The sequence below is a fragment of the Vespula pensylvanica genome, chromosome 11, assembly GCF_014466175.1.
Source record: "Vespula pensylvanica isolate Volc-1 chromosome 11, ASM1446617v1, whole genome shotgun sequence".
NCBI lineage: Eukaryota > Metazoa > Arthropoda > Insecta > Hymenoptera > Vespidae > Vespula > Vespula pensylvanica.
Window position 1 is genome coordinate 2,696,651 of NC_057695.1, and position 22,347 is coordinate 2,718,997.

The 22,347-nt window shown below is 37.8% G+C and overlaps 1 protein-coding gene across 1 annotated transcript in view; it reads left to right on the forward strand.

Moving 5' to 3' along the window:
* Positions 1–22,347, forward strand: part of LOC122632978 (discoidin domain-containing receptor tyrosine kinase B-like) — a 93,629-nt gene that overhangs the window by 48,340 nt on the left and 22,942 nt on the right. Inside the window, exons 4-7 of the mRNA XM_043820328.1 lie at positions 1,720–1,825; positions 8,671–8,902; positions 17,806–17,953; positions 18,235–18,542. Of these exons, the coding sequence (XP_043676263.1) occupies positions 1,720–1,825; positions 8,671–8,902; positions 17,806–17,953; positions 18,235–18,542 (794 nt within the window). The remainder of the gene's footprint in view (positions 1–1,719; positions 1,826–8,670; positions 8,903–17,805; positions 17,954–18,234; positions 18,543–22,347) is intronic.

Genomic DNA, 22,347 nt, shown 5'->3' on the forward strand with positions numbered 1-22,347 from the left:
CTTAATCGTTCTCACAATGTTTGTCGTCATATGGTCCAATCGTTTCACAGAAATCATGTTCCATGGTCTGAGAGAAAAAAGCTGGCCATTATTCGTTCGAACGTTGATTAAATATTGATTTTACCCTTCACCTGTGACGCGAATTCTCGCAAATATTTACGCCGGTCGTTATAAAATAATTCGCCTCAACGAAGATCCTCGTTTATTAAATAATATTCGCTCCGATAAGTGACGCAAAGCGTTAATATCTCCGTCTCTCTCTCTCTCTCTTTCTCTCTCTTTCTCTCTTCACATTGTCTCTTTATCTCTATCGCTCTTTTTCTCTGTCTATCGTTCACCTCTGTTCTCGTTGAGAACGGAAAAGAGAATCTATTAACTGACGCATGCAAATCGTCGAAGCCGTATTAAGGCCAGCTTGACGATGGGAAAGAGGGTGGTAGAGAATAAAACGAGCGTAAAGTATCGGACGAAGAATTATAGAGGACAAATAAAAAAAGGGAAGTAGGAGAAAAAGAAAGTGGATGAGGACGAAGTCAGTCGGTGACGTGAGAAAGGAAGAAAAGGAGAGCGATCAAGATGGAACTTGTGTACTATCGGAAGATTAAACCAATGGTAGGAAGAGAAAAAGGAGAGAGAGAAAGAGAGAGAGAGAGAGAGAGAGAGAGAAAATCTTCCATTTTCTCTTCTTCGTTTCGCTAAGTTTTCGAGCCCCTTCTTCTTTTTTTCACCCTCTCGATTCAACAACTTTGTTGGAAGTTAGTGGATTAAGACGTTTCGTCATTAAAACCAATCGTATCGATAAATAATTGTAATTATTGGAATTATCATATAAAGTTACTAAAAGAATATAAAAAAATCTGATAATACATTGATAGTGTTATTAACACGTTTCATTAAACACTTATCCTCACTTCAAGATGAAATCGAATCGAATTTTTAAATTTTGATATTGGCTATGTCATAAAGAATATTATGGTAGAAAAAAAGAAGACGTCTGAAAAAAAATTTTTAGTACGAACTTCTTTATTTCAACTAGTGCAACAATTAGATCAAAACGTATAGATAAGTTCGACACGCTAAGGTAACCCTTTATACCCAACACTTAGCCCTCCTTCTACTAAACACCTAACCACCTACTCGTTTCGGACAGTCCTACATGAAAAGCGGGTTTCAACTATCATACGGATTCATCTCAGTTAGCCGCTTATTTAGCCCTTTTTAATTCGCTCGCGACGTTGCACGGTAAATATAAATACGCATACTTTAGATTGAGTTCAGGGATATATTCCTTTCGCTGCTCCTTTTCAAACCAGTATCTCGACGATCTTCGAATCGTTCATACTGGTATAAATTTAACTATAACCCCATCTAGATCAGTACGATCCTTCGGTTAAATAAATTGTTATAAGTATACGTATACGATATAAATGTACTATTGTGTGCCTTCGAATCTATATCTCTTGCAGGAAATACTACAATTGAGATAAGATATTATTAATTATTTGATCGTATATTGCAACGTTTTTACTCACAAATTATTGAAATAATTTTGTTTAAACAATAGATCCGTTAATGCGAATAACTCGCATCGTATTCGATTGTATGGTCATCGAAGTTTGCATGTAACCTGCGTTGTTATATATGTGTAAAAATATACAGAACGCATTCGTTTGTAAAACGTTCGAGATGATAATTCTTTTTGATCTTTTTACATTTTAGCACAATGCATCGCACCACTGGGCATGGAATCCGGAGCAATACCGGATAAGGACATCACAGTCAGTTCCACCTACGATGCCGGAAATGTTGGCCCGCATCTGGCACGGTGAGCTTTCATATCTTTTTTACAGAGTTGAAAAATTTTTCAAACAGATATAACGCAGACACATGTCGAATCAATTTGATCAAGATGGATGTTTCGTACTATGTACGCAGTGATTTTTAAACTGAACGTTTACACGACGTTATTTTTCTTTCTTTTATTCAAATAGATTTAAAGTAAATGATCGAACGTTATTGTTATTTGTACGTTTAATGCAACAAACTATTATTTTAGTGAAATATATCTTTTTTTTTTCTTAAAAAGTCACCCGCTCGAAGGATTAACGAAACGAATCAATAAAAAAGAAGGAAATAGAAATTCCGTGCATTCATTTCTTTTTCAGTTGACAACTCGATTCGATCGTGACTACAGACGGCTTATGCGTCAAACCGAATTTTTGTCTCACTTATCGGCTCTCACTCTCTCGATACATAATCCAACAGAGCTAATGGATTTAGTTGGCAGACGAGAGGATGTTGAAAGAATCGGAATTACAAAGAATCGTTAATGCGTCTGCGCCAATGCACACGTCGCTCGCCATCCAGTCACGGATGCTGCATGAACCAGAAATCGTTAGCACAGGGCATCCACTATTCTCCTTAATCGAAGCATGTCGAGCAAAAGGTTCATCGTGATCATGCGTCTTCCTCGCGTTAATGCTTTTGGAAGAAGAACGCTTTGTGTAAAACTAGGTAAACGTTAAGAATTTGACGCTTACCTCGCAGTTTTTATAATTCATATACATATGTCGCATGTTTCAAATATGTAGAAATCGAATATTCACGATTAAAATAACTTCTCAAATTTTGTATATACTATCATTGAATGTTTTTTACAACAACAATTACTATCATATTGTGTTTACAATACTCGATTTCTAATTATCCAAATAGTACGTGTAAAGTGACTTAACAACTTAACATTTATTCGAAATGTTTCTGATTTCCGGAGTGGGGGCATCACAGGGTTAATTGCAACGCTTCCATGCTCGCATGAATACTAAAAGCGTGCGTACGGTTGTGTCTTTAATACGTAAAATCCGGTGTGGCAGGTTCTATACAACGTGTTTCGTTATATTGCTGGTTTTTCGGACTGCAACATGCGAAAAGAATTCGTGCGAATTCCACGTAAGAATGTTACGAAAAAATGTCGTTCATTTGCGTGGCCAAAATGCTTTCAATGTTTAAATTCCACCCATAAACAAAAACAAAATTTGTAGAAAAAATAATTCGCATAATTGCAAGAACTTTTCTTAACGAATTAAACGAATACAATGGAATAGAAAAGAAGTGTGTTATCGAAACACCCGGTAGACCGACGGTTTTACGTGACGAACAAAAGAATATGGTGGCGATTGACGTATAATTATTTTCTATAAAAGGCCGAGACCCGTTTTTCTTTCTCCTTGATTTGAGCCTTCAGCGACGGTAGTTCGTCGCTTTCAGTCGCGATATTTCGCTTGGTGGCAAGCCGCAAAAATGGCGATCCGCTTAAATTACAAGCGAGAAAGTTCACGCCTATTCGAGCCGCAAATTATCTGATACTTTCAAGAGGCGGTTACGCAGTCAACGCAAATAATCGATCATTGATCGTTATCCGTGCGAGTGCGAGGAAGTTGTGAAAAGTCCTTTCACTATCGTACAGCAGTCAATGAAATAACGTACCTACAGAAGCGAAACCATATTTGCCATTCGTTACTTCTAAAATTTTGTTGTAATCATTCTGATGGAAAAAAAAAAATTTCCAAAAACTAACGGATGAAACCATTTTTGGGAATGAAAAAATGAAGGCTTCAGTTGTGTGCAATATTGTCACGAATAAGAGATTCGACCGTGTACGGTATTCTCATCCTCGTTCCAACCACCCTGTATCATCCCCGTACCAACCCCCTCTTTTCTCTCCTCTCTCTCTCTCTCTCTTTCTCACACATACACATACACAAGCCTGTTTAGATATTAACGCGCAGTGTCCGCTGTTCCTCGTCGGTTGTACCGCAGTGCCGGTTTATACGAATATACCGTGCCCCGTGGGAAGCATCCGGTCTACTGCAGCACGCACGCTGTGCGAAGGAACAAACGAACAGGCAACAACGAGCAGTCGAAGCGAGCATTGCGTCGGTCTGTTGGCCCCCGCGGGCTCTCCGATATTAATACATTCCATTACAGTAGACAATGACCGGCTGAATGGACCTCCAACTCCTGATGAGCTTTGAGTCCTCCCCACTCCGATGGACAACCTCCATGAACGTATATACTCAACCTATTCTCAACCAACTTCTCCTCACACGTCACCATCTAATTTAATACTCAACGACCTCGGGCCAAAAAAGATCGCACACCTGTGCTTCTTGAAGGATAAAACGTGTCCAACTAAACCTCGCATCGATCGTTTGTGGCTGTTTTCTATCTTGACCGGTGTTTTCCGAATGGTGGTTTAAAGTTATCGAATGAAAGATTAAAATTGTCTACTAGAGCGTAATTATAGCTTATGTTATTACTTCAGCTCATATAAAACGTGATTACATCTTAAATTTCTCAATGATTATAAAAAGTCTCATTATTATGTTAATATTTTAACGATGAAAAATACGCAAATATTTCGTAATAAAAACCGATAATAGTCGTGACAATTGAAAAATTTCATGCAATAACGCGGCAGCATAATTAAATTGTTGAAACTCCAAAGAGACAAATGAACTCGATATAGACTTAACTAGTGGAAATAAACAGTTTCGTGCAGTCTTTATGAAATGAGATAACTTCTATATGAATAGAATTCCCAAGAAAAAGAGTTAATAGAAGTATTAACGAAATGTTAAGGAAAATAACGAGACTCAATTGAACTTGGGTTATTATTAGATATATCAGAGGAGCCAGTCCGTTTTATTTTTCTGCACGGATTTAATTATACCAAAACTCTCGATCTTCTTTTCCATAACAGAAGTTGGCTAAGAAGAAGAAGACAGGGAAGTATAATCATACCGTTACACGTAATTTCACGACGAACGAAGTATTCTCTTTCTTACTCCCTCGGAATCTCCGAGGCAAGTTTTCGCCGGATCGTCATAACTTTCGTCACGCGTTTTTGATTTCACCATTTTACTCCACCAAGAAGTTGTCCCCCAGCTGCGCTTTCTCGCGTCTCTTTGCTCACCCCTCTCTTTCTCTCTCTCTCTCTCTCTCCCTCTCCCTCTCTCTCTCTCTATTTCTCTTTCTTTTACTCTCACCCTTCTCTTTCTTCAAGCTTTTCTTACTCAACAGTATTTCTAGAATGGCTGCAATTAAGACGCCGGTAAGAGTGTCGCGCTAAGATACCGAAAGAAATAGTAGACCTTGCGAAAAATCAACGTAGGGAAGTAGAAAGAGTAAGAGAGTCCTTCCTTCCAAAACGAAAACTTTTGGAAAGTCTTGAATATATGAGAGGATGTAGTAACGTGCGTAATTGTCATTGAACCAATAAATTTTATTGCTTTATTATGAACTAATTATTTCGTAGATAAGAAATTGTTAACTTGTTCTGGCATAATAATCCCAACGTTATCAATTTCTCTTTTTATTTCTCTCTTTCCTTCTCTGATAATGAACTATCAACGTCGTTCACATAAACGAGCGCAAATTTCTTACTCGCTTCTTATTTCAACACCTGACCAGATATCGTTTATCGTTTTCTACAAATATACATAACGTTAAACGATAGCAATTTATGGATAACGACTTTATTTCAGTAGAAACCCATGAATACTTGCGGATACCAGTTCCAACTCGATTTAACAAGCAATTCCGTAAAGAACTTGTATGAGTCCAGTGGAATTGAGAGCAATTATGCACTTAGCAATCGCTTCAAATGATACCAATGTGATTCTCATTTTCGATTTTGCATCTCCGAAGAGGGAAGTAGGAGTGGCGACTGTCGTTTCAGTAAAAGTTCGATCGCAACGTGCAATCAGGAGTCTCTTTTCAGTTTTTTAAGAGGAGACAAAAAACAAGAACAGTGAGAGCGAAAGGCTCTTTAAAAAGGTTGTATAGTCTCACTTTCAGCGATATAACGCGATAACGTTTATTGCTGAAGAGAAACGTTCGTTCAAACTTCTTTTGGAAGGAAACTAAACAGGATTCGTGAATAGCACTTTGGTAGCTTTGTTTACATTTTAATAGCTATAAAATATGAAAATTGCTCTACGTACATTTTTTATTAACTGTTAGACGTTAAATAACTTTAAATACGTTAGAGCGTTTAATGGATCACCTAACAATCATTTAAATACTTGTGCATCCTGTGGATTATCTTTATTATGGAAAAAATATGATTGATCTTGATAAATCGATGAAAAATGAGAAAATTGTTTAAACGTTACAGAGTATTAAATGACGCCTAAGACTAGTCGTATACATCTTTCCTACAGATAATCAGGTTCACCAGGAATTAATAATCGAGCTATACATTCAACTGAGGCGAGAACGATAACGACTTCTTCTTCTTATCCTTTTCTTTCTTTCTCTCTTTCTTTCTGTTATCCTCTGGACCGGTCGTCGTTATAACTGGCGGGATCTCCTTTCACGAGATTTACAACCTGCGCGACCTGGAAGCATCTCTTTATCGATAACAAGTAGCTTCGACAGACTGGTTTTGCGTTCTCCAGACAACCATCGAGAAAAAAATCTCCTTTCTTTCTTTTTTTTTATATAAAAAAAGCACGATCTGTATTTCCTGTTATCATCGAAATTATCATAATAGTGGTAAATCAAGAGTGGTAAAATTAAAAAACAAAAATTGTAAAAGTTGGTATTAGTAATTCTTGTATAAGTACCTATATAACATACAATTTATTTATTGATGAACTTAATTTAACATTATCAAAACTGAAGCCCGAATAACAGACAGGCTGCTAGCTAGCTGAGACAAGTGCAATTCTATTTATAACGAGTTTTCTCAGATCCGTGAGAAGAAGACGCAAACGAAAAGGAAGAAGAAGAACAATAAGAAGAAGGGAAGATATCGAGGTGTGTGGTCCCTCTAGAGCCAAAAAGGACGATCAGAGGTATCGCTTTTTACGTGGGACAGTCTCCTCCGTGTCATTCGAAAATTCATTCCCCCGTGTCGGATGAACGAACCGACGTGTAGGTCGAACGAATGAACGAACGAACGGACGTACGTACGTACGGACGAACGAATGGCATTAAATTGAGCGAAACACAGACTGAGAAAGAGAGAGAGAGATTCTCTCGAGCTAATTTTCCATTCGCAGATAATTCTGGATTTGGAAAGGGGAAAATGGCAACACATCTGACGTTGCCCAACTATCTCTCTAACGCGTACCTTGCATTATGCAAACCAACGACTCGTATAGAAATTGACAGCTAGAAAGACTTCTCTTCGATACCGACAATAAATCCACGAAGTCAATAAAAAATTTGAATTATCGGAACACGACGTTTTAAACGTTCAACTCTCGTGGCTGGATCGTCCATTATCGAACTTACTTCACCGTTGCCTCCAACCCAACTTCTGCACAAGCCAACGATTTTACCAATCTCTTTGGAATTAACCGAATTGCTACGTGGACAGAAATAAGTAATCGCGATTGAGTCGACAGTATGACATCGCAAGAGATAAGTAGAAATGCTAATTGCTACTGTTGAATATAAAAGACGAATCGATTCTCTGTATCCGTAAAATGACTGCATGCTTTATCGATTGAATGGATCACTTGGGAAAATCGGAATTTTGGCTTTAATCTAATAATATCGTATATTTTGTAAGGATCATTTTAATGAACAGTGAACAATACTGTCATCGGACGTAATACAATTATTGGCTTTCTACATTTGAGGGACAAATAATCCAAACTAATAACACGTCGAAGAAAAAATAATTTCCTTCGAGTGATAACCGGATTTAGCTGAATTTATTTAAAATGCCAAGAGGTCTATGGGATATGGTTAAAAATGTAAAAGATATTTTGTATCTTTGAAAATCGTTTAATCGAATTATGGAAGAAAATTTAAATCCAACGTTGGTAATGAAATCTAAAAACAGAAAGAGTCTCGTTTGGATTTTTCGTATCCTGATCACGGACGTGGTTTGATCCCTTGCTTCCTTCCTTGTTCATGATCCTTCCAGCACCAATGATGCTCATTAATGCGGCCTGCTTCCTCTACAGGTATATACCTTCGGATATACAGGCAAATTCGCACGATTTTCGTGTACGTGTTGCATCGAATGGGGAATCCCTCGTTCTTAGTCGAGCGTTTAAACGGTCCACGCAATTAGGGAAGGCGCTTCACGCTTCATGTTTTATTCATGCCTCAGCCCTGCCAACCTTCTCTCCTTAGCTTTGCTTTCTCCTATCCTTCCCATTCCAAAAGATTATAACCGTGCCGGCAACGACACACTCCGACACCTACACCTCTTTCTCTCTTTCTCTCTATTTATCTCTCTCCTTTCCTTTTCCTCTTATTTTCTCTCCTACGAATTTTTACTCGATATAGGTTCGAAAAGAGTTTCGTCAGTAGTACGAGGAACAAGTAATCTCGAGTATTTCGATGGACATGAAAAGAGACTCGAAAAAGTTCAGTTTTAGTGTCTTCCACTTAGAAATCTCGATAACTAGGGTCTACCATTCGAAAATCCTTCGAGAGAATCCGTAAAGCCTAATTATCGTTGTTTCCGTTCGAAACGTCGATCACTAACAAGCACTTAACTTATATCGTTTCTTACTTTGTTTTCTATCCCTTCCGTAAGTCCAATAAAATAGACAGAACTTAAACGATTGACTTTAGCTTACTAAGAAAGAAAATTTCATTGATCGTTAACGTGTAACCACAACTGACTAGATCTATTGATTTTAGGTTGAAAACGGAGAGCCTCGGTGGTGCTTGGTGTCCAAAGAATCAGATAACAAAGGAGGCGAAAGAGTGGTTGGAAATTGATCTTCACACTGTCCACCTTATCACTGCCACCGCTACTCAAGGTCGTTTTGGAAACGGACAAGGTGTCGAGTACTCAGAGGCTTATCTTCTGGAATACTGGCGACCACGATTGGGCAAATGGGTTCGTTACAGGGACATCAAAGGACAAGAGGTAAGTCTTCCTTATCATGGTATATACAAAATCTCTTTATCGTTGATTTATAGACGATTCAAGTTAGTACAGATAAGTACACATAACACACGGATGAATCTATTTGAAGCAAATGAAGGATCTGTCAAGCATAAAACAGTTCCGAGAGACTGCACATTTCGTCATACGCTTGAAATAGCTGAAGATATCAATAAAGCACTTTAGAGAGCAACATCTTCGTCGATTGGTAACTGGTAACCTGATAGAGAGCACTCATTAGAACGTCTGATTATACGCTCTCGAGAAAGTAGAGTAGCCTCTTTGAAAAGCAGACGCAATTCGCATGGTGCAAGCTCAAAGCATCAGCTTCGTTCTGTAGCTTACTGGCCGATGAAGGAATCGAAGACCGAGTGGAGGGATTAATGTAAACGGCTTATCGCGAAACCGTAAGCTAATTTCGTACCGTTGGAAGCTGCCACTTTGTCGGTAGCCTGAACCCAGACGTACCTTAGAGATCGTCGAATCCGTTCAACGGTTAGCCAAAGCTATCTCGAAGCTTTAGAACGAGCTTTCGGGCTGAGTCCCCGATCGAAGAACGAGCCATTACGTTCGTTGGAACGTTAACCTCTCATCCATCTAAATCGATTTTTCTAAAGCTCATCTTATTTTAAGTTTTCCTGAGTTTTCTCATGTTTAATCAATTTCATCGAAAAACACAGTATTTCATTGGAATCGTTGCAGCTGCGATCAAAAAAATATTCGTCATTGGCAATCGTCAACTCACTCTTTTATCACGAATATTCGAACCTTTGTCTAACACGGTTATAAAAAATTTTTCGATTAAATCGTATGCAAACATTGAAACTATCCAATCTTTATCACATATTTTTCATTCCCAGAGACATTGAAAATCCAACTAGATTCAATCGTTTCTGTTATTTACCGTAGTATCAGACCTGTATCGATATAAATTTGTTCTCAGAGCGTTATAATTCCAATCCCTTCGGTGAATAGTATATTCTAATTCTAGGCTAAACAGGAGATTTACTTACTAATCAAGTTTTTAATCATTCACGTAGAACGTAAAATATTCACGAAGATAAAATTACTCTTACCATTAGGACACTTTAAGGTTTCAACTCATTGGTAACTCCCCTTAGGCACCATTTCACGCGTTACACATCCATTATTAATAAGCAACGATCGTTCTCTCATCTCTGTCTCTACCCACCCTCATACCTTTCTCTTTCTCTTTCTCTTTCTCTTTCTCTCATGTCTCAAAATACAAAAAGAAGAAAAGATGTAGAGGTTCGCGAAGATCCGAAAAAGTTTAGCCGCTAGGCAAATTGGCTGACCAATCAATGCCCGTCCTCTGTCCAGTTAGGATCTCTTATTAATATTGATGAACCAATTGCGTTGGCGCTAATGTGCCAAGGGCTTTATCTCTATCTCTCTACCTCTCTCTTTACCTCTCTCTCTCCCTCTCTCTCTCTCTCTCTCTCTCTCTCTCTCTCTCTCTCTCTCTATCTCTCTCTCTCTCTGTCTGCGTTTCCCATCTTTCCAAGGACGATTCGAACGAGCGATTGGATTCATGATTATTCACTGCTTTCTGATTATTGATCGTCTAACGATCTTGAGCTCACATACCGATGTTTCACGGACACATTTTTAGTCTCCCGATAAAAATAAATATTAAAAGATACCTACCAACTAAAAGAAAATCATTGTATATCCTTCTCGAATAAAGAGAAAACAATACTCGGTGAAGCAAATCAAAGTCCATCTACGAAAACAATTTGATTTCTTTATTCTTATCTGTGGTCGATTCAGTGAGAATTTACTAATACGTGAAATGTTTTAATTAAAAAGCTCTAATTAAAGGAGGAAAAAAAGAGATGGAGATTCTTCCTTCTTCATATCTTTTCTATTTCTTTTGTCAATCTTGTTCATTTGTTTTCTCTTTGTTCTCTCTTATAGGTGGTGAACTTAAGTTACGGGCAAGCGTTTCTCCTTTGATCGTTGGTATCCCAAATTGCACGTCTTCCATCCTTTTCTTTTCTTTTGAAAAACAAAGAGTGAAGAGAAAAAAAAATGTAATAGTAATAATTATAAAAGTAATAATAATCATCATGATCATCAACGAAAGAAGGGGTCTAGCGAGAGCTTCAAAAGACCGACAGAAGTAATTAAGGCTCGTGAGTCGGTCGCCTTTCAACCCCCCACCCTAAACACGAGTCGCCTTAATAATAAATAGTCGCGTCAAACAGAGCGACCTGGGCTCTCATTAGCTGCTTATATGTACAAGCACACGCATATACACACGAACAGACAGTCGCCGTACGGCTCTCTTCGTAGCTCTCCATCGACGAGCCCGAGATTAAATAGCTTTTCCCGGAATCTCTCGCGACGTAAATTTACCGTAACTGCAGCCTCACAGTCGTTGCAGTTGCACGATGCAGTTTCTGGTTAACGTCAGGGCAAAGCGTAGAAAACGACGCTTTTCCAAGTTTTCTGGCCTTTTTTATTCTCTCTTTCTCTGGTCGATCTCTTCGTTATTTTTTCTTCTTCTTTTTTCTTTCGCTATTTTCTTTTTTGATATCGAGCTTCCGGTCCGCCTGGGATATTTGCACGTACGCCGCGTTCCTAGACGAAGAGCTTTCATGACGGAACTCCGATAACAAATATTGCGCTGTGAAGCCGAGCGGAAAGATCGTCCTACGCGTTTTACACGCTCGTTGGCTCCTCCTCGTGCAGGCAGGTGGAAGGGGAGAACTCGATGGAAACGTTTGCCGGATGGATGGACCCAGAGTTTACCTCATTCCATGTCTTCTCCGAACGTGTACCATTTAACGCGGAAAATTGTGAGTTATCGGACTAATGGCAAAACGTTCAAGGCTGATATACTTCTTTTTACATTATTTTTTTTCTTTCCTTTTGTTTTATTTCTATTTTTCATCGATATGTTCGTACAGAGTAATAAGTAATTTTATTTATTTTATTATACGATTGAAATTGTCTATTGGCATTTCTCTTCATTCGCAATATTTTATTCTGTAGGTCTTTCATTACTATTTTTACGGACAACAAAATGGTCAGAGTATTATTTAAATGATTACTTCCACGAGGAACTTCTTAATCACAAAAACTACATTTAAATAAAACTACATGGAAATGTACGGTATGAGAAAAGTGAGGAATATTTTTTTGCGAACAGAGATTCATTCGGTAAAGTAAGCGACTCTCAAAGTAGAGCGGAATTTTCAGTTTAGTTGGAAAGGTTTAAAAAATCGTAAGGGATGAAATAAAAGGCTTTCATAAATAGTGTATGGTTTGAAGAGTCCTACGAAGCTGAAAAAGAAAATAATATCATTGTAATAATGAACAAAAATAAATAAATAAAAAGAAGAAATGAAAATTTGGCAAACTCCCAGTATCTTTGTTAACGTCCTTTGAAAGCCCAAACAAGAAGCTTTAGAATGACGTTTCTAAAAAAGAAGAATTTCGAAATCGTTCTACTTTCTGTTTCACTGCAGAGCGCGATACTTTTTAACGAGCGCTATTTTACTGAGATCCCGAATTATTCCGCGTCTTTTCTTTTTTTTTCTCCTTCTCTCTTCCTCGTGTTAATTTACGATACTTGGCATGCGCACGTTCATTCGTTAAGACATTATTACTAGGCAAAAATTCAGATAATAATAATAATAACAACAACAATAATAATAAAATAAAGCTTAAGAGAATTTTCAATAGTTTAGAGAAAATGTATACCCATAGAATAAACATTTTCGTGTTAAATGTAATTAGCGAGAGAAATGTCGTGAAAATGCATCAGTAGTTGTAATAATTGTTAGTTCTGAATTGACATTCGTATACCCATGTGTGCGTTAATGCGTGACGAGCACGTTCCTACGTTGTACCTAATTTTCGACGAACGCGAGAGATAATCTTTTTCATGGTACGATACTTTCGAAATGGTTGTTAAACACGCGGTACGATCGGTCATGTTGATCTTTGTTGTCAGATAGAATCGTCCCACGCTTGTGTCGCATCTTGAAACGAGCTCTACTCACGCTCTACGTTGAAGAAATTCTTTATATGTATGTATAATACTTGTGTCTATGTAGAAATATCGACTAACTTGTTATACGATAAATCGTCAAGCGATTGAGTCCAATTACGTCGTTAACAATGATAACAAGGCGATTGATTCGAACACCTAACGAGAATCGCTAAATTCGTTTTTTTACATACCTAGACATACATTTTGATTCGGTTGAACATATTTCATAATCATTTCCTTAAAATCAATTATTTTTAAATTGAATTTTTTGATTTTTAAATCAATTATTTCAAAGATTTTATAAAAAAGTTTTACGAAGAGAAATCCCTTCCTTTATTTTAAAACAATCTAATTTGTTGCGATATCGCTCTACTACTTCCTTCCGCTTTCCTTTTTACGTTCAGCTAAGCCTTATTCGATTCTCATTCCATATTTCCTCCCCCATGTTGGAGATACGCGTGTGGTGATTTACGTAGAAGCAAGCCAAGGCGATATGGATGAGGACGACGGTCCGATGCTCGTGGCTCGCGTGTTACCGTTTCTCGCACGCGTTCGTCTCTCATTGTGCACGAGTGAATGCGTGAGCGTAAGCACACATAAATACACATACATCAAAACACATACGCACGCACGCACGCACCTTCGTCCCTCCCATTTTGCCACCCTTCGTAATTATCGGATTTCCACCATGGCATTCTCTGCGGCTACGAAGAAGATATGGAGGATAATGTGCGTGCGTCTCTGCGTATGCTTGTGTATATGTGCCTTGAAAGAGGGAAAGCAGTTTCTTCGCGTGACGGGATAATGGCGATCGAACCTACTTGCTTGTACTATCAGTTTTTCTTTTTTCCATTTTTTTATCTTTCTCTTTTTATAAATTTCTTTTTTTCTCTTTCTAGAAATCCCCTTGACACCTATACCATTATATGCTTTTTCTTTCGTTTATTCGTTCTTTTTATTACGTTTATTTTATTTTGTGTTCAAAGATTCTTCTTAAAAAAAAAAAAAAACATTTCAAAAATTCCATTCTAATCCTTTTAAATTTTCACCAACAAAATCTTAAGCCATTCAATGAAAGATCGTATTGTGGTTGACTTGATCGCAACTATGAGAACTACTCGTACGACTATTGTAGGATAAATATACGATTTTAGAAACGCTCGTCGTCGAGAAATTTTGTGAGCTAGGTATAGTGCATTACTCGTTCATGTCGATGCGAAGTTGAGTGGCTGTAACTTAAGCTCGTGACCCTTTTTACCTATCGAAGAAGCGCATAAAGCGAATTTATTACATCGAGCGTTATATACACAAACAGTCAAATATTTTCCTCTATTTTTTCCAATACATCGACACAGTTGGATATATTTCCTATCGTCGAAAAATTTATGTTTGTGATACTATTAATTTATCGGAGCATTTTTATGACACTTGTTCCTATATACTATCTGTACAAATCTGAGAAGATAGTTTATTATCCTACAACAGAAACGTTTAAAGTATCTTAGATTTTCTTAACTCTTTTCAAGTTTCTGCGTTAAGTATTCGGACAAGTGTGAGAAGAATCGTCCTTTATTCTTTTTTTTACTTTCATTCATGCGCATAGGTCTCCTTCAGACGACAACTTCTATCGAAATATGAACTTAAACTTTTTCTTTCTCTTTCTCTTTCTCCTTCTCGAGAACGTGTTCGCAATATAATTTTACGAGCCCCGTCGGGCATAGCGAGTGCATAAAAGTCGACAGATGTCTTATCTCACGCTCGCGACTCGAGAGAGGAGATAGAAAGAATGAAAGAAAGAAAGAAGGAAAGAAAGAAAGAACGAAAGAACGAAAGGGGAAAAGAGGAAGCTTGTAAAATGACTTCTTTTCGCGTCCTTGTACATCGTTTTTACTTTTCACACCTCTCCTAAGAAACGTATTCCTCCTGCCCTTTTGCAGTTTCAGTTTCATCCTTAACTCGTCCCTTTTTACCCCATTCAGGGGATAGCCAGAAACCTTACGCTTCGTACGTGCTCACAATATACATTCGTAAACGCTCTAGTGACTTGGCAATTGTATAAAAGGAACATTTTTTGTTGCCTACATAGAAAACCATAGTACTAACATTGATATCATTTATCGAAAAATTATAATTCATATATTTTTTATTTATTTGAAATGTATCCTTTTGCGATATTTATCCTGTATAGAATTAACTCGATGAATTTAAATTAGAATTAATTAGAGCGAATTACCTCGTGAATTCATTACGCTTATTAATTTATGTCTATTGTTACTGAACTTTGAGAATAGCTGTCATAAACAAAAGAATTTCAAGGATATTACGTTCCTTGCGAAAGTATAAGCAAGAACGTAGCGAACATTAGAAATTATTGTCGTTTCTACGAAACAATAACGGCTCTAAACACGAAAGGAGGAACCTTGTGGCCAACGACTTCGACGACGACTTCGTAGCTGCGAAAGGTCGATAACGTCGACGATCGCCTCCGTGTCTAACGTTTGACCCCCAAGTACGAGCACGCACCAGTCGTATCGACTTTCCCCCTCGCATTGCACGCACGTCTTGTTTTTCCTCTTGCAGAAGTGAAATCGATGTAGCTGGCAAATTGCGTTGGAAGGGCGTATGCGCTCACTAATAACTATTTCGTATCCACTAGGTTTTGCCTCCAGTATTTCCAACTTCATAAGTAAAAGCCACACACATTTCGAAGAATACTCCTTTAATTCGTCCCTTTAAAAAAAGTCGTGTATATATTTTTCTTGAAAAAAGGGAAAAAAGAAATTGACAGATCGAAATCAAAAGTTTCTCATTGACATTCGTGAAAATTTCTGTTCGTTAACGAACACAAAAGAGAAACTCAGCATATAGGTTGCATGTTTTTTTAAATATGCACCAGCAGTTTCGACGAATCCAGTTAGTAATGCAAGAACGAACGTGATACGAATCTCAATGCAACACGAATTTAAAATATTTGCAATGGATACGAGTGTGTGACCAATGAGAATCAATCGGTATGCATTTCTCTATCAAAATATCGTGTTTCATCGATCAGGTTTAAAAGAATCGTAAATCGTTCGAATAGAAAGAATTTTTGGGACAAACTGGTACAACGTTCTATGACTACGTAATGAAGAAATAACGTGCATATTCATCGTGCACGTTGCACCGCATTATTGCTCCTTGACAACGTATGATACCGACAGCAGAAACGAGGGGAAGAAAGATATTGCGATCTCGCACGCTAAGTACTGCAGGCGTGGCTCCAGGTTGCACCGACTAGCGCATATGCGATCTCCGTACAACGAACTTAAGCCAGACTTTAGAAAAGTTATCCCCTGATATAGCGAAAAATCGTAAAAATGAAAATTATATAATCATACAATAACTCGTAAACTATGAATAAAATCAGCCACGACAAAGATACTTCAAAAAAACTTCTACTGTATACGTTTCAACTCTAAAAGTCGACTTATTAAATGAATTTCGTTAAAAATTTTGGACGTCGAATTGAATTCTGATCTATCGGAATATTAGGAATAAATTTCAAAGGGATAAATTTTGCATCAAAATTGTATCCCTTTACCATCTAGAATACTATTGTGAAAACAAGTACTATATATTCAAGGATTGCAAAGAAAGCTAAAGGATCTTTCTTGAAATATATACATGTATCGAGCAGCGAACCGATATTGGCGATACCAAAACTGAAGTCGATGGTGCATGCCCGTACCTTCAAAGACGAAAATAACAAAAAAGGAAGAAGGTCGAGGTAGTAGCAAGGAGGGTGATAAAGGTGTCCGAAGGCGAGAAACGTGTGCCGGGCAACGAAACGTGCACAGAATGTGTCGTGTCTGCCACAAAATACTTTGTCACGCGACCGTGTTATACGCTGTGTTCTCTACGCAAGAAACTATCAAGCTTACACGGACACACATTGAACACGTATACCAAGTAAACGCTCTTACTATATACATATTCTGTAGCTTGCTATCTGCTCACCATGGGCAACGCCACTTCGCGTGATCTCTCGGGACACCATATACACGTACACACGTACACCCTAGTACATACTCGGTCATTCCGCCTGTCTTTATACCCTACACTCTTCCATCTCCTTCCCTGTGTCGCTCAACGTCAGATAAACTGCTTATTTTATTCATAAACTTACAAAAATCAATATTATAGTCCTCGCACTTTCCTCGTTCTTTGCATTACTGAAAGTATAGGAAATAAATAAAAGTTTAGTATAGGTTTACTGGAAATAAATAATGATTAATAGATATCAGTAGATGGAACATGATTAGTAATTTCCATTTATTTTTTTAAAAGATTTTATATATTCTTCGATATGGTACAAGTATCAAGATATATTTATTTATTAAATGCTTGGAGTACTCTTACTTACTATCTCTTCCACGTAGTTATACCTAACGTCTTGGAATGTAGGTTGAAATTAGTCCTTAATCCCAACCGATGAAATGGAATGCGAAATTCGTCCTTATGACAAGATATCCAGGAGAAGACAGCGGTATTCCATGTACCGACTAATCACGATCTACTATGTGGCCTATATAAACATAGCTATGTTGCGTTTAATTACGACTAACCAATAAGCTATGCATCATTCTCGATTGATCATTGATGTAATTTCTGTTGTATGTAATCTTTGGATTCTCTCTTTTATTGTCATATGATAAGAAAATTAAAATCGAATTTTTTGGAGACAATTAAAGCCAAGAATAGTCTGGTATAATTGGGCTAATGAGACTCAGCAAGTTTACTCCGCAGAATTCAAATGCCGGTGCGGAAACCGAAATTATCATGGTCTTTAGCTGACGTCTCCTTTCTCTCTCTCTGCCTGCAGGTAATACCAGGCAACACGAACACGTATTTGGAGTCCAAGCATGAACTGGAGCCACCTCTGTGGGCTAGCAAGATCCGTTTTCTGCCCTTCAGCCGTCACACGCGGACAGTTTGCATGCGGGTCGAGCTCTACGGGTGTTACTGGAGCGGTAAGCTGTTTGCACTTGCCAATTTTCGTGAAACTTCTCGGTCCTCTTGGTATGCCAGCTTGGAACGTTCTATTAGCGGGGAAAAGCTGTGCATCGCATAAACACGTGCCCATTTTACTACTGGATCGGATCCTTCGTAGATTGTAGTTCGTCCACGTACAAGTTGATCCTGTAATATTGATATTAGCATGATTTTCTTCAAAGTTAAAGATCCTTGAGATGTAATCCAATTTAATCATTTCAGAGATAACTTGATAAAAACTATTGTTTTTGATCATCAGATGGTGTGGTTTCCTATTCGATGCCTCAGGGTGACAAGAGAGGTAACGAATGGGAATTCTTCGACGCCACTTACGATGGCCATTGGGACGACGAACTTCGTCGTGGACTGGGCCAACTAACTGACGGTAAAACGGGCCCAGATGATTTCAAGATGGGCTATTACGACGATCGAGGACAGGGTTGGGTTGGCTGGAGAAACGATACACGAAGTGATCAACCGATTGAGATTAAATTTGAGTTCGATGTAGTCAGAGAATTCTCGGCAATTCATATTTACTGCAACAACCAGTTCACCAGAGACGTTCAGGTTAGTGGATCGGAATTTTTGAAATGTTTGTTCAACCATGTTTGAAACAACGAATGTTATTCAATTCACAGTTCACTTTCAGAAAACGCTAACACTTGACCTGGATTATGTTTGCGTCGTAAATATGATTATAGGAAAAATGTTTCGCTCGATTTTCTCGTGTCTTGAATACAAGTGAACGAAACGTTCGGTCATATATTTTAACCGAAAAATATAGAGAAACCCCAGGAACCTTCTGTCGATAAAATATACTAGACGTAAAGTCGTTGACCTCACGAAAGAATCGTTTACCTTCGCTTTAGCAATGTTGTTCCTTTAGCCCTCGAAAGGAATGTGAAGACAGTGTCGATCAACAGGCTTACCCTCGGTATTTCTCTGAGTTTTCTTTCCACCTTTTACCACCACGTCTTGGCGTTTTGCGAACCAGCTGCTTGCTGTCGCTTGATTGAATATTCCACACGACGCTTTATCGAATACGTGTCCATGGAATACAAACTTAGGTGGACGCAGCATTGATACGAGATGCTTTCATTTGTATCATTCCACTATTATTATCGTCTACGATTTTATTCAAGTATACTGAACATGTGAGACGAGACACTGATTAATTTCATAGTTTTTTTCTATTGTTTAAGAAGCGCTCGGATATCTCTTCCCTAAGTTTAGTTCGGAAAACTTTGGAAATGTTCAACATGTATAGCCCAACTTTAAGTTTACTTGTGGAAAGTTAAGTTAAAACTAAAGATGAAGAATAGCAAAGAGTACTGAACAAAATATAAGGTACTTTTTTACATGCGCAGCATTATAGAAAATACATTAATGTTTTGATCGAAGTACACCGTCCTAATATAATATGATGCATTATATATGTGTAACCGTGTATTTATATAGATATATCCTTGTTGGTGTATATCTAGACGCGTTCACGTTACGTACCATTTGCGCGTTACGCGCGTATTTCACTAGGCTCGCAATAAATCCGCTTTGAACGCGCTCGCGTGCGCGCACTTTCCGCCTCTCTCTCTATAGTGCATTTAAATGTTTGACGGCGCGTGCGATGAAATATGCATGGGAGATTATTGAACGTTGCCAGAAATGGAAAGCCCCGACTTTTGATCAAAACAGAATCGTTCTCGGCGAATGGTTCTTGTCGATTTAAAAATTCGTCCTGCCGGGATTGTTGTAGGGAAGGTGCCGAGGGGAGTTAGTCAAAAAAGAGGGATAGAAAGTGTCGTTGATCGAACCAATCTTTTCCGGAATTTAGGGAAATGGAAAATGCATTATATGGATGCTAGCGAACTGGGCTAGGAAATAAAATTGTTTAAATTTCATTTGATAGTATTTTTAGTATTTTTTAACTTTTTTCATTACACAGATAAAAATATACGACCCATACGAACGATTAAAAAGTCGTGCGGATTACATGTGCGATTATCAAAATGATCTTCAGCAAATGACAGGTCACGTTTAACGCATCGTACGTTTAATTGTCAATTCGAAGACATTCGGCGACGTGCTCTTGACATTTCGATGCCACCTTAGCCCCTCATGGTGTTATTTCGCCTAATCTCACCCACTTTCGACGAGATCGATATTCTTGCGACACTTTCCAAGGCGTTACGCGCAGGATCTTTTCCGCTTCTTGTCAAAGTGCATAAATTAACGCGATTGCATTTTCCGTCGTTTGCCATGACACCTTCTAACGTTCGCCTCTGTTGTTTTTTTATTTACGAATGCTCTTTCGACCCTGTGCCAGTTGATCCTTCAAGTGTACTTGGTACATTATCAAAATTTAACCTAACACATAAACTTTTATAACCGACTAATGGAACGAGAAAGGAAAAATTCTCTTATTCTTCTTTATCAACAAAAGTAGAGAATATGTTTCTTTAAAGAATTTCGTGAGAGGTCTTTAGAACCTTGCATGTCTGACGACTTGCCGATGCTCCTTTGGATTGGAGAACTTTGAACAAAAAATAAGATAGCAAATGTATTTTTTAACGTGATAAAATATTACAAGATTTTCTTCTTTTTTCTTTTTTTTTCTTTTAACCGAATGGATGTTCTACGTTGCGCCTTCATGATAGTCATAAATATTAAATGAACATTCTTTTAACGACTTCTTCAATATGTTCCATTCTCATCTTTACTCAGTTAGAAAACTGAAAGCAACAAATGACGTAAAACAAGATGGAATTTCGAATTTCTATTCTGTTGTAAGATAGTACGATACAAGCAAGCTTTATGGAACCTTACGATGCGACGGTTTCTATACGGCATTTTGCTTTAGCATATCGATATCGGAATGTCTATGCTGTTACCAACAGATACCGACCACCTTTCCGTTATACGATACCATTTTCCGCTTGTATGTACACCAAGTAACGTTGCTATACGAATCTTCGGGAATTGGTTTTATATAACGGAAATTACGAGATGGACGATATCTACGACGTATTCAATCCAAACTACGTGCAAGAAATGTGAATATTTTGGTGAAAACGCCATCCTCTCCTTCTTCCTACTTCTTCTTTCACTACTTGGAAAAAGTTTTTCCTTCTACAACTAGCCTCGGTGGAAGTTTAAGTGCGATTATTCGATATTTCCTTAACTCGCGTACGGTAGAACGGCTTTGAGCTACGTCCTTTTCTTTTCTTTCTCCTTCAATCTTCTTTTCTGTATGTGTGCGTGCGTGTGTGCGTCTCTCTCCTCCCCCCCCTTTCTCCCACTGTCTCTTTTTCTCTTTTTTCTCAGAGTTTTGATTCTCCTGCTCGTAATTACTTCGAGAAAGTTTTTTGACTGTATCGTCAAGACGAACGGAGCTTTTATCGAATATAATGGAATAGCTATCATAATGAATATCGTAAAAACGTTGCATTGATTCTTCCTAAAAGACAAATCATGCTCCATCTTTCGTCACACAATTTAATGGTATCAAAAATATCTTCAATTCGGTCTTCAAATTGAACATATTTAGCTCTGGCAAATATGCAAACTAATCTGTAATCACTTCCGAACATCCATTTTCAACCGGAACAGTTTCTCAAACTCGATTTTATTTCAATCTCTCTTCATTTCATTTCCACGTTATCTCTCTTTGCAGAGTACTCATTCGTTTTCTTTTCTTATCCTCAGAAACGAACGGATATAAAATTAGAGAGACGCAAATCAGACGAATCGCTTTTACTTCTACTTCAATCTCCTCCTATGTAAAGCCAGTACGACCTCGAATGATAGCCTTGATTTATGATCAGATCATATACTCCATCGAACTTTAGGGACACATTAAACTTTTATGATGTCCTCAATAGCCGCACGACCTTTACTCCTACTACCCCGTGTTTCCAATCCCTTACTCCCCTCTTAGAAGTATACAAGAGTTACCCTGCTAAACGTGCATCCACAGGGTGATTTCCTCCTGGGATAAGAATGTTTATTATGTAAACCAAACGAAGGAGAAACTTTGAAGAAATACATATTTTCATCATTCATAGTCGTCTTTTCAACAAAAGAAATAATATCAGATCTTTCGTTAAAGCGAATGGTAAATAAAATGAATGGTAGGAAAGAAAAAATTAATTAAAAATATTCATTGCTTATTACAGGATAGTCCGATGAAACACATTTTGAAATAAATAAGAAAAGTAGTTTATAATTCTAATATCTTCGTTTAATCGTCGAGTAAAAAAAAAAGGAATATAGAGAATGTTTACGTTCTCTCTATTTTCACGAACGAAAGAGTCATTCAGACGACCTATTTCGTACTACATTATCACTATTTTTCCTGCAGACATTTTTTCAGCTA